At 42.8% G+C, this 13,097-nt stretch overlaps 1 protein-coding gene across 1 annotated transcript in view; it reads right to left on the bottom strand.

The window, feature by feature from the left end:
- LOC135550950 (follistatin-related protein 4-like) overlaps nucleotides 1-13,097 on the bottom strand; it is a 258,177-nt gene that overhangs the window by 23,611 nt on the left and 221,469 nt on the right. The window contains exons 8-9 of the mRNA XM_064982240.1: nucleotides 1,912-2,032; nucleotides 362-523 (exon numbers count right to left, since the gene is read on the bottom strand). Coding sequence (XP_064838312.1) covers nucleotides 362-523; nucleotides 1,912-2,032 — 283 coding nt within the window. The remainder of the gene's footprint in view (nucleotides 1-361; nucleotides 524-1,911; nucleotides 2,033-13,097) is intronic.

Below are 13,097 nucleotides of genomic sequence, written 5' to 3'. Positions count from 1 at the left end.
TCTTTTTCTTTATCGTGTTCTTCAAAGGCTTGGATTGGATATTTACTCTTCTAAAATCAGTGGCTGGCAAAATAACAATAATCAAAACGGTGACCCCAAACTTGGATTTGGCAACACAGGAGAGTGTGACACAGAGTGAGCCTGTAGTATAGCAACACCTCCATGGTTCCCTTCATAATGGTGTTTCTGCTAAACAGGAGTCGCTGTGATGGTAATAACAGGGTGCGGCTCAAATGGCACCCTATTGCCTATATATGGCCTATGGGCCATTTTCAAAAGTATTGCACTATATAGGGAATAGGGTGTAATTTAGAACACATACAGTCTTGTGAGTGTGGGCAGGAGTAGCCTGGTGCCTTACCGATGAGGGAGAGCTGCTTGGCGGGTCTGGGCTGCAGGTCCATGCCGTTCTTCAGCCACAGAATCTTAGGGTCTGGGATGCCGTCGGCGTGGCAGTGCAGGCTGGCAGACACACCAGGCTCCTGGGCCTGCGTCTCTGGGTAGACCAGGATCACTGGGGGAACTGAATACATAGACACACACACACACAAAGAGACAAACATAGCCACAATAGAGTGGAGTCAGAGAGGTATAATTACACAGGCACAGCAGGCAGAAAGGCTTTCATTTCACACCAGTACCACACAAAATCACACATAGCTACAGGCACTGCGTTACAACAGAGTCCAGCGCAAATGTTTATAACACCAAATAAGACCACTATTGACGGAAGTTAAGAAGGTGAATCTGAAGGCACACACAATATAGGAGAGGCAAGAAAATCCACTTTGTTGAGCAGCCCCAGTCATTATTTACAGGTGAAACACTTCACATCCATACACAAACACATGGTAATTGTCTTCGAAGATAACCTGCCTTTCAGGAAGTAAACATTTCCCTCCCTCTTCAACTGAATGTCTCAGATGCAGCTGTATCGCTTTGCAATTAGCATAAATCCTGCCTTACAACACACAATCACGCCTATAATCCTTGTTAATTGAAAATCATTTCAGGCTATTTTTGTCTATGCATATCTGTGCGATAAATAAAGCTGGGGAAATTGAGATGTTATCTTTGATTTGATACAGTACAGACGGTACAAACGGCTCTCCCAAGGACCTCAATGAAGAGGAAGGCCCGGTAATCACACGTAGTCTCAGCAAAAAAAGACTTATGGGAATGATTTAGTAGAGCAGTGTGTTTTGCTAAGTGCCTGCAGCCAGCCCCTCTGAGCTGATTCCTGCTGGCTATTTGATGTACTGTAGATATAACACTGTACATGCTCAGGGTGGAATCATCTGAATCGGGTGGGGAAAACACCATGGATATAGACTTGATTTGCTTTCTATGATAATATGTGGGACATGTTGAAAACAATGGCATGTTTTGTGATTGGAACACTGTTGCTGCCAAGAGAGTCTGAGACAGGATTTGAGACAGGGTTTGAGGCAGGGGTTGAGACAGGGGTTGAGACAGGGGTTGAGACAGGGTTTGAGGCAGGGGTTGAGACAGGGGTTGAGACAGGGGTTGAGACAGGATTTGAGGCAGGGGTTGAGACAGGGTTTGAGACAGGATTTGAGGCAGGGGTTGAGACAGGGATTGAGACAGGGATTGAGACAGGGATTGAGACAGGGATTGCCAGTCCTGACCCTGGAAGGTCCTTAACCCACGAAAGCATCTAACTTTTTGTTATCTATTCAAACTATTTGTTATCTATTCAAATGATTTCTTATCTATTCAAACTATTTATCCTTTCAAACTATTTATCTATTCAAACTATTTGTCATCTATTCAGAAATCAACAACAAAAAAAGGAATTTAACATTGAACGCAGTGATGCACTGCTACAGATTTAGTCAGGTCAGAATTCTGGTGAACACCATGAAATGTCAAGTATATGCCATTACTAACCATTCACCTGCAGTACATGGGTCTGGCAGAGTTCTTCATATCCATACGCATGACAGCTGTAGTTCCCCATATGGATGGTTGTCACCTTGGTGATGTAGAGAGAGCCGTCATCACCAAAGTCCTATTGGGGGAAGAGGAAGGTGGCAGTGGAGGATGGTGAGGGAGGGAAGAAGGGAGGGGAGGGATGTGAGGTAAGGGAGGAGGAAAAGGAGGGAAGTTAAGGGAGGCAGGGCACACAACAGGGGACCTTGGAGTGATGAGAAGCATATAGACCATGAATCAACGTGGTCCCTGGATGTTGGGACGGGCGTGGGGATTGGAACCCTGTCGTCACGCTCAATCAGTCTGATAAATAGGAAGGGTTAAAAATACAAAGAACATTAGAGTGATTAATGGAGCCAGTTGTTGTTTTTCAGGATGCTCACTTGGGGTTTCAGCGAGGCTTAAGGAGGATTAAGACACTAAACAGGGGTGTCCCAGTATGTGGCGGACTGACAGTGTGCAGATGTGTGGAGTTAGCTACCTTAATAACCAAACACATCCCTCTCTAAACAGAGACTAAAGACTTGGAGTTTAATGCCGCAAGCAATCGTCCCACTACGTGCTTTAAGAAACTACTGCTTCTCATTAGGCTAACGAGATGGGAGTGGGTGAGGACAGAATGGTCTCTATGCTTTAAGGTGAGGAAAGGTACTGAAGAGGAATTACTTAGGACGGACATTAGAAAGGCTTTACGGAACATATGAAAACAGTAGACACTGCTTTAGAGAAGAATTACTGTACAGCAGGGTTTCCCAAACTCGATCCTGGGCCCCCCTGGGTACACCTTATGGTTTCTGCCCCAGCATTACACAGCTGATTAAAATAACCAACTCATCATCAAGTTTTGACTATTTGAATCAGCTGTGACGTGCTAGGGCAAAAAACTAAATGTGCACCCACACGGGGCCCCCAGGAAAATCTATCCTGCAGCGTTTATCCCTATAAGGGATCAACTTAACTGTGTAGCGCTGATTCTTCTTATTTAGTTCCAGTACAGGTTTATATGATTAAACAAGAAATACTGAAAATCATGTACAATTTTTAAGTTCGATTCGTAGTATGTTCAGGATACACATGTTACACTCCGTCCAATGAAAGGCAATGCAACAACAATAAGAAATAATAAAGATATGAATACGAACATAAAGTAAATGACAGTAGAATATAATAAACATGTTAACATTTATTATAATACAGGAAGACACCATTTATAGTCCAATATTTAAACCTGTTTTTGGGAAGGAGCTATTGGGGGACAATCATTTAAATTGTGGAGTATTAGCAATAGTAAATAAGAGTCTGGTAGCAGAAGTTGCAACGTGTAGCATGAATATGTGTTGGTGTGTGTGTGCATGTGTGCGTGCGTTTGTGCGTGAGTGCAGAGAGTCAGCATAGGTGGTAAGTCCAGTTCAAGTGTTCAGCAGTCTGATGGCTTGTAGATAGAAACTGTCTCTAAGACTGTTGGTATCAGACCTCATGCTCCAATACCGTTTGCCTGATGGTAAGGGAATGAACAGCTCGTTAATGGGGTGTGTGTGGTCCTTGATGGTGGGCCTTTTGGTCGTGGATGGAGCTGTTCCTGTACCAGGTTGTGATGCAACTGGTCAGGATATTGTCGATGATCTAGCTGTAGTATTTGCATATTTGCAGAGGACCTGGGGTGGCATGCCAAATTTCTGCCTTAGGAAGTAGAGACGTTGTTGTGCCCTCTTGACAAGAGTGGTGGTGTTGTTAGTCCATGTCAAGTCCTCTGACGTGGACGCCGAGGAACTTAATTAAAACTGCTGACTATCTCTACTGCAGTCCTGTTGATGTGATCAAGGCATGTTCCCTCCTCTGCTAACTGAAGTCAACAATCAACTCATTTGTTTTGCTGATGTTGAGGGAGAGGTTGTTGTCCTGGCACCATAATGCCCATCGACTTACCTCCGGCCTATAAGCTGATTCTACAGTTGTGGTGTCGTCAGCAAACCTGATGATGGAGTTGATGTTGTGCAAAGCTACACAGTCGTGGGGGAACAGGGAGAACAGCAGAGGGCTGAGGACACAGCCCTGGAGGGCCCTGTGTTCAGAGTCAGCATAGAGGAGGTGTTGTTGCCAATCCTCACAGCCTGTGGTCTGCTCATCGTGAAGTCCAGGATCCAGTTACAGAGGGTAGGTTCCAGACACAGGGCTCTGAGCTTGTTGACGAGCTTGGAGAGTACAATTATGTTGAATGCTAAACTGTAGTCAATAAACAGCATTCTCACATAGGGGTTCCTCTTGTACAGATGTGAATAGCAATGGAAATGGCATCTTCCATAGATTTGTTGGAGTGGTAGGTAAATTGGACTGGGTCCAGTGTGCCTGGCCTTGAAGTGGCAAGCCTCTCAAAACTCTTCATGTCACCTTGGTTTTCTTGGACACTGGAACGATGGTAGTCACCTTGAAACTAGTAGGGATTACAGCCTGGGACAGGGAGAGGTTGAAGATGTTTTAGAAGATGCCTGCCAGCTGGTCAGCTTTGTGAATATTCACTATTTAAAAAAAAAGAGGAAATTTTACTCCTTTTTCTCCCCAATTTCATGGTATCCAATTGTTGTAGTAGCTACTATCTTGTGTCATTGCTTCAACTCCCGTACGGTTTCGGGAGAGACAAAAGTTGAAAGTCATGCGTCCTCCAATACACAACCCAACCAGCCGCACTGCTTCTTAACACAGCGCACATACAACCCGGAAGCCAGCCGCACCAATGTGCCAGAGTAAACACTGTGAACCTGGCAACCTTGGTTAGCGAGCACTGCGCCCATCCTGCTGGTGCTCAAATAAGAATTTGTTCTTAACTGACTTGCCTAGTAAAATTAAATTAAAAATACATTGCATTTGGAAAGTATTCAGACCCCTTGACTTTTTCCGTATTTTCTTACGTTACAGCCTTTTTCTAAAATTGATGAAATAATTGTTTCCCCTCATCAATCTACACACAATACCCCATAATGACAAAGTGAAAAACATTTTTTGTGTGCAAATGTATTAAAAATAACAAACATAAATACCTTATTTACATAAGTATTCAGACTCTTTGCTATGAGACTCACATTGAGCTCAGTGGAGATGGGAGAACCTTCCAGAAGGACAACCATCTCAGCAGCACTCTACCAATCAGGCCTTTATGGTAGAGTGTCCATACGGAAGCCACTCCTGAGTAAAAGGCACATGACTCCTCGCATGGAGTTTGCCAAAATGCACCTAAAGAATCTCAGACCATGAGTAATAAGATTCTCTGGTCTTATGAAATCAAGATTGAACTCTTTTGCCTGAATGCCAAGCATCATGTGTGAAATCTGGCACCATCCCTACGGTGAAGCGTGGTGCTGGCAGCATCATGCTGTGGGCATGTTTTTCAGCGGCATGGACTGGGAAAGATGAACGGAGCAAAGTACAGCGAGATTCTTGATGAAAACTTTTTCCAGAGCTCTCAGGACCTCAGACTGGGGTGAAGGTTCACCTTCCAACAGGACAACGACCCTAAGCACACAGCCAATACAACGCAGGAATGACTTTGGGACAAGTCTAAATGTCCTTGAGTGGCTCAGCCAGAGCGCGGACTTGAACCCAAACGAACATCTCTGGAGAGACCTGAAAATACCTGTGCAGCGTTGCTCGCCATGCAACCTGACAGAGCTTGAGAGGCTCTGAGGAGAACAATGGGAAAAAGTCCCCAAATATAGGTGTGCCATGCTTGTAGCGTCATACTGAAGAAGACATGAGGCTGTAATTGCTGCCAAAGGTGTTTCAACAAAGTACTGAGTGAAGGGTCTGAATACTTATGCAAATGTGATATTTCAGTTTAATTTCGTTAAATACATTTTCTAACATTTCTAAAAAACTGTTTTTGCTTTGTCATTATGGGGTATTGTGATATCATTATGTGGTATTGTGTGTAGATTGATGATGGGGAAAAAACAAATTATTACATTTAAATTCCCCAAATTTCATGACCCGGAAGTACTTCTTTAGTGTGGCTCATGAAACGCTGATCATGTGGATCAAATCAAATGCCCCACTTGTGCTGCCACTGGAGAGCGAAAGACAATTAAGTTAATGTTCATTTATTGTCATTTAAATGAGTTCTTAGTAGTTAAGTGTTGAGTTAGGTTACATACTGTAGCTGCCTCAATCGTAATGTGTAATGACTTCACAGCAATTGCTAGCTAACCAAAATCCCCCTAGAATCAGCCAAGTCTCATAATCACGTCATGAGATTTGTAAATGAAATAGGAATATAATATTACGAATTGAATAGTTTCCCATCTTTAATTATAAAAAAATAAATATACAGTGCCTTGCGAAAGTATTCGGCCCCCTTGAACTTTGCGACCTTTTGCCACATTTCAGGCTTCAAACATAAAGATATAAAACTGTATTTTTTTGTGAAGAATCAACAACAAGTGGGACACAATCATGAAGTGGAACGACATTTATTGGATATTTCAAACCTTTTTAACAAATCAAAAACTGAAAAATTGGGCGTGCAAAATTATTCAGCCCCCTTAAGTTAATACTTTGTAGCGCCACCTTTTGCTGCGATTACAGCTGTAAGTCACTTGGGGTATGCCTCTATCAGTTTTGCACATCGAGAGACTGAATTTTTTTCCCATTCCTCCTTGCAAAACAGCTCGAGCTCAGTGAGGTTGGATGGAGAGCATTTGTGAACAGCAGTTTTCAGTTCTTTCCACAGATTCTCGATTGGATTCAGGTCTGGACTTTGACTTGGCCATTCTAACACCTGGATATGTTTATTTTTGAACCATTCCATTGTAGATTTTGCTTTATGTTTTGGATCATTGTCTTGTTGGAAGACAAATCTCCGTCCCAGTCTCAGGTCCTTTGCAGACTCCATCAGGTTTTCTTCCAGAATGGTCCTGTATTTGGCTCCATTCATCTTCCCATCAATTTTAACCATCTTCCCTGTCCCTGCTGAAGAAAAGCAGGCCCAAACCATGATGCTGCCACCACCATGTTTGACAGTGGGGATGGTGTGTTCAGAGTGATGAGCTGTGTTGCTTTTACGCCAAACATAACGTTTTGCATTGTTGCCAAAAAGTTCAATTTTGGTTTCATCTGACCAGAGCACCTTCTTCCACATGTTTGGTGTGTCTCCCAGGTGGCTTGTGGCAAACTTTAAACGACACTTTTTATGGATATCTTTAAGAAATTGCTTTCTTCTTGCCACTCTTCCATAAAGGCCAGATTTGTGCAATATACGACTGATTGTTGTCCTATGGACAGAGTCTCCCACCTCAGCTGTAGATCTCTGCAGTTCATCCAGAGTGATCATGGGCCTCTTGGCTGCATCTCTGATCAGTCTTCTCCTTGTATGAGCTGAAAGTTTAGAGGGACGGCCAGGTCTTGGTAGATTTGCAGTGGTCTGATACTCCTTCCATTTCAATATTATCGCTTGCACAGTGCTCCTTGGGATGTTTAAAGCTTGGGAAATCTTTTTGTATCCAAATTCAGCTTTAAACTTCTTCACATCAGTATCTTGGCCCTGCCTGGTGTGTTCCTTGTTCTTCATGATGCTCTCTGCGCTTTTAACGGACCTCTGAGACTACCACAGTGCAGGTGCGTTTATACGGAGACTTGATTAAACACAGGTGGATTGTATTTATTATCATTAGTCATTTAGGTCAACATTGGATCATTCAGAGATCCTCACTGAACATCTGGAGAGAGTTTGCTGCACTGAAAGTAAAGGGGCTGAATAATTTTGCATGCCCAATTTTTCAGTTTTTGATTTGTTAAAAAAGTTTGAAATATCCAATAAATGTCGTTCCACTTCATGATTATGTCCCACTTGTTGTTGATTCTTCACAAAAAAATACAGTTTTATATCTTAACCTCTTACACTTATGGTGGCGCTATTTCATTTTTGGAAGAAAAACGTTCCCGTTTTAAACAAGATATTTTGTCACAAAAAGATGCTCGACTATGCATATAATTGCTACTGTTCGAAAGAAAACACTCTGACGTGTCCAGAAATACAAATATCTTCTCTGTGCGTGCCCTTTAACGTGAGCTTCAGGCAAAACCAAGATGACTTGGCATCCAGGAAATGACAAGGATTTTTGAGGCTCTGTCTTTCATGATCTCCTTATATGGCTGTGAACGCAAGAGGAATGAGTCTGCCCTTTCTGTCGTTTCCCCAAGGTGTCTGCAGCATTGTGACGTATTTGTAGGCAGATCGTTGGAAGATTGACCATAAGAGACCACATTTACCACGTGTCCGCCCGGTGTCCTGCGCCGAAATTGGTGCGCAAAAGTCACCTGCCAGTATTTTTCCATGGGGCACAGAGAGAGAAGCAAGCTTCCATGAACTGCATGTCAATGAAGAGATATGTGAAAAAACACCTTGAGGATTGATTCCAAACAACGTTTGCCATGTTTCGGTCGATATTATGTAGTTAATCCGGAAAAAGTTTCACGTTGTAGGTGACTGCATTTTCGGTTCGTTTCGGTAGCCAGGCGCAATGTAGAAAACGGAACGATTTCTCCTACACAAAGGAAACACTGCGCATTTGGTATGTGGCTGGGAGTCTCCTCATTGAAAACATCAGAAGCTCTTCAAAGGTAAATGATTTTATTTATTTGGTTATCTGGCTTTTGTGAAAATGTTGCGTGCTACATGCTACACAAAATGCTATGCTAGCTTTGCATACTCTTACACAAATTAGTCAATTTCTATGCTTCAAAAGCATATTTTGAAAATCTGAGATGACAGTGTTGTTAAGAAAAGGCTAAGCTTGAGAGCAAACGCATTATTTTAATTTTATTTGCGATTTTCAGAAACATTGCGTTATGCTAATGAGCCTGAGGCTTAGTCACAATCCCGGATCCGGGATGGGGAGTTTCAAGAGGTTAATGTTTGAAGCCTGAAATGTGGTAAAAAGGTCGCAAAGTTCAAGGGGGCCGAATACTTTCGCAAGGCACTGTATATTCAACCTTTATTTAACTAGGCAAGTCAGTTAAGAAGAAATTCTTATTTACAATGACGGCCTACCAAAAGGCAAAAGGCCTCCTGTGGGCTGGGGTTAAAAATAAAAAACAAAATAAAAATATAGGACAAAACACACAAGAAAGACAACACAACACTACATAAAGAGAGGCCTAAGATGACAACATAGCATGGCAGCAACACATGAAAACACGGCATGGTAGCAACACAACAGGACAACAACATGGTAGCAACACAACATGGCAGCAGCACAACATGGTAGCAGCACAAAACATGGTACAGTACAAACATTATTGGACACAGACAACAGCACAAAGGGCAAGATCGTAGAGACAACAATACATCACGAGAAGCAGCCACAGCTGTCAGTAAGAGTGTCCATGATTCAGTCTTTGAATGAAGAAATGGAGACAAAACGGTCCAGTTTGAGTGTTTTTTGCAACTCGTTCCAGTCTCTCTCTGCAGCAAACTGTGTGACCCAGGGATGTGTGTGCTTTGGGGACCTTTAACAGAATGGGACTGGCAGAACAGGTGCTGTATGTGGAGGATGAGGGACAGGTATACAGAGATGACCAGTTTACAGAGGAGTATAGAGTGCAGTGATGTGTCCTATAAGGAGCATTGGTGGCAAATCTGATGGCCGAATGGTAAAGAACATCTAGCCGCTCGAGACCACCCTTACCTGCCGATCTATAAATTATGTCTCCGTAATCTAGCATGGTTAGGATGGTCATGTGAATCAGGGTTAGCTTGGCAGCTGTGATGAAAGAGGAGCGATTACGATAGAGGAAACCAAGTCTAGATTTATCCTTAGCCTGCAGCTTTGATATGTGCTGAGAGAAGGACTGTGTACTGTCTAGCCATACTTCCAAGTACTTGTATAAGGTGACTAACTAAAGCTCTAAACACTTAGAGTTAGTAATCATACCGGTGGGGAGAGGGCATTCTTCTTACCAAACCACATTACTTTTGTTTTGGAGGTGTTCAAGACAAGGTTAAGGGCAGAGAAAGCTTGTTGGACACTAAGAAAGCTTTGTTGTAGAGTGTTTAACACAAAATCCTGGGAGGGGCCAGCTGAGTATAAGGCTACCAACCACATATAACCAGATGAGAGAGCTTCCTAATGCTTGAACTATGTTGTTGAGGTAAATTGAGAAGAGTGTGGGGCCTAGGATCGAGCCTTGGGGTACTCCCTTGGTGACAGGTATTGGCTGAGACAGCAGATGTTCTGTCTTTGTACACTGCACTCTTTGAGAGAGGTAGTAAGCAAACCAGGCCAAATACCCCTCAGAGACACCAGTACTCCTTAGCCGGCCCACAAGAATGGAATGGTCTAGCATACCAAAAGCTTTGGCCAAGTAAATAAATATAGCAGCACATCATTGCTTAGAATCAAGGGTAATGGTGACATAATTTAGGACCTTTAAGGTTGCAGTGAAACACCCATAATCTGAGCAGAAACCAGATTGCCGTGAGAATACTATAGACATCAAGAAAGCCAATCAGTTGATTATTTTTCCAACACTTTTGATAAACAGTACAAAATAGAAATTGGCCTATAACAGTTAGGATCAGCTTGATCTCCCCCTTTAAATAAAGGACGCACCGTGGGATCCTCCCCAAAGAGGAGAGACAGGTTAAAAATGTCAGAGATAGGCTTGGCGAGGATAGGGGCAGCAACCTCAAAGAAGAAAGGGTCTAAACCATCTGAACCAGATGTTTTTTTGGGGTCAAGTTTAAGGATCTCCTTTAGTACCTCAGACTCAGTGACCGCCTGCAGGGAGAAACTTTGTAGCGTGGCAGAGGAAAAAGAGGGAGGAGCATCATGGCTAGTTGCATTAGAAGGGGTGGGAGATAAGGAAATATTGGACGGGCAAGGAGGCATGGCAGAGCCAAATAGGAATCGTGACTTAATGAAGTGGTGAATAAAGAGCTCAGGAAGGTGCTCCTTGTCAGTAACAACCACATCATCAACATTAAGGGACACTGGCAGCTGTAATGAGGTTGGTTTATTCTCCAGATCTTTAACCATTTTCCAGAACTTCTTGGGTGAGACCCACAGAGAGAGAACTGCTCCTTAAAGTAATTAAGTTTGGCCTTCTGGATAGCCTGAGTATACTTATTTCTAATTTGCCTGAATGAGAGCCGGTCAGCCCGAGTATTCGTGTGCCGAGCGATTTGCCAAATGGAATTCTTGAGGTGGAGTAACTCTGCCAGATCATGGTCGAACCAGGGGCTGAACCTGATTTTAATTCACATTTCCTTTATGGGGGTGTGTTTGTTAACGACACCACTGAAAATATTAAAAAAGAAGGTCCAAGTGTCTTCGATAGAGGGGATCAAGCTGATTCTATATCAATTTATAGATGCCAGATCATGAAGGAAGCCGCAGCACATAAATGCCCTTATCCAGATGGTTTGACAAAGGCATTTCCTAACAGACCTGCTAACTTTCTTTGTTGTTACCAACATGCAGTATCTCCATCAGGAAGAGAGGCAAGATCCATTTGTCTGCCAGCTCAGCGACAAGCTATACCATTCACAGCCCTGTGTAATGTTCAATGTAATTGCATTGCTGGACTTTTTGAAACTTCATGTGTTTATAGTTTTTTTAATGTACAAATAAAAATGAATTTGTTTGAGCTGTGAGTGATAATTCCATAAGTTGTAATACATTTGTGTTTACCTCATTAAGCCTTTATGTGTGTTATGAATGACCAAAGGTGTCTGACTTTATAGTAAGTACAGCACCATTTGATATAGAGCCTTTGTGGATGGGTTATGAATGACCGAAGGTGTCTCACCGTGTGTGTGTGTGTGTGTGTGTGTGTGTGTGTGTGTGTGTGTGTGTGTGTGTGTGTGTGTGTGTGTGTGTGTGTGTGTGTGTGTGTGTGTGTGTGTGTGTGTGTGTGTGTGTGTGTGTGTGTGTGTGTGTGTGTGTGTGTGTGTGTGTCAGAACCAAGATGATATGGAGTAGTCCAACCTGAGACTACTGCACCAGGTAGTCCTCTTCTGTTCCCATGCTGGAGACCGGGGCTTGATTACAACCTGTTACAATGGTGCCAAAGTTTTGTGGCTGATCTTTCAACATGGGGGTGGGTGAATGTGTCAGAGGTCTGACTGGGCCCATCACAGCAAGGTATGGCTCGTTTTTGTTGAGTGCATATTTGTGTAACTAGGTTCCAGAAGAAAGATACTTTCAACTTCTTTAGGTTGGGTGTAAGTGTTTCTGTTATCGTTTCTCAGTAAAGTATTATGTTGATCCTTATCCGCTGATTCCTCGTCTGGTCTCTTCTCTGCACCTGGGTCCAACCTCACCATGTCACAGCGACAAATCACACACAAGGCCTTCCATCAGTATGCTTTCTATTCTTTGTTCTTCATTGAGATGCAGTGGTATTACACAATAGCAGGCAACACTTCCCATGCAGACTCTAAGCATTAAAAGGGTGTAACACTGCCTAAGGATTACATGGAAACACATTATGCTGAAGGACACATTTCTTATCGTGCACACCTTCATGTTTGTAAAAGTTATTATTTAGAATTATTCATTAGTGAAAATTGTAATTGTCTTCACACACTATTTATCACTGCATAACCTAACTCCATGGAAACAGTAGTCATCTCATGTTACACAGAGGACCTTGTTTTCTCCCACTTCCTTGTCCTCAGCGCGACCCCGCCTAAGCACATGCCAGTTGTCGTGCATGTCATTGTTTATTGGCTCTCTGGCCAATTCATTAACATTCAATTAGAGAATTCTAATTAGCTGGTGGATGGATAAACACAGTCCCACGCTGTCAGCTGTGCAGTTGAACTAAACAGCTCACCACCACTGCCGCTCTATAGTTCATTAACCACATGCAGCCAAGCCCAATTCCCATGCATTGCCATGCTGGGAGTTGCAAAAAAAATATCATTTTAATATGGTTTGTGCTCTTTGCGTTCAGCAAGACACCTGGCAGAGCTCCTGAGACCCAAATCATTACATTATTTACAATTAGAACCAATGATTCAAAGCAAGAGGAAAAACACAGGCCTGTTTGTTTTGTTTTTTAAACAGGCTGGGAGAAGAAGATGCATAAATTGGGTTAATGGGAATTAGCATTTCTTACTTATTTTCTGTGAATCTTTATCTAACGTTATT

The sequence above is a fragment of the Oncorhynchus masou genome, chromosome 12, assembly GCF_036934945.1.
Source record: "Oncorhynchus masou masou isolate Uvic2021 chromosome 12, UVic_Omas_1.1, whole genome shotgun sequence".
Classification (NCBI taxonomy): Eukaryota; Metazoa; Chordata; class Actinopteri; order Salmoniformes; family Salmonidae; genus Oncorhynchus; species Oncorhynchus masou.
This window is presented reverse-complemented; position numbering and strand designations above follow the sequence as displayed.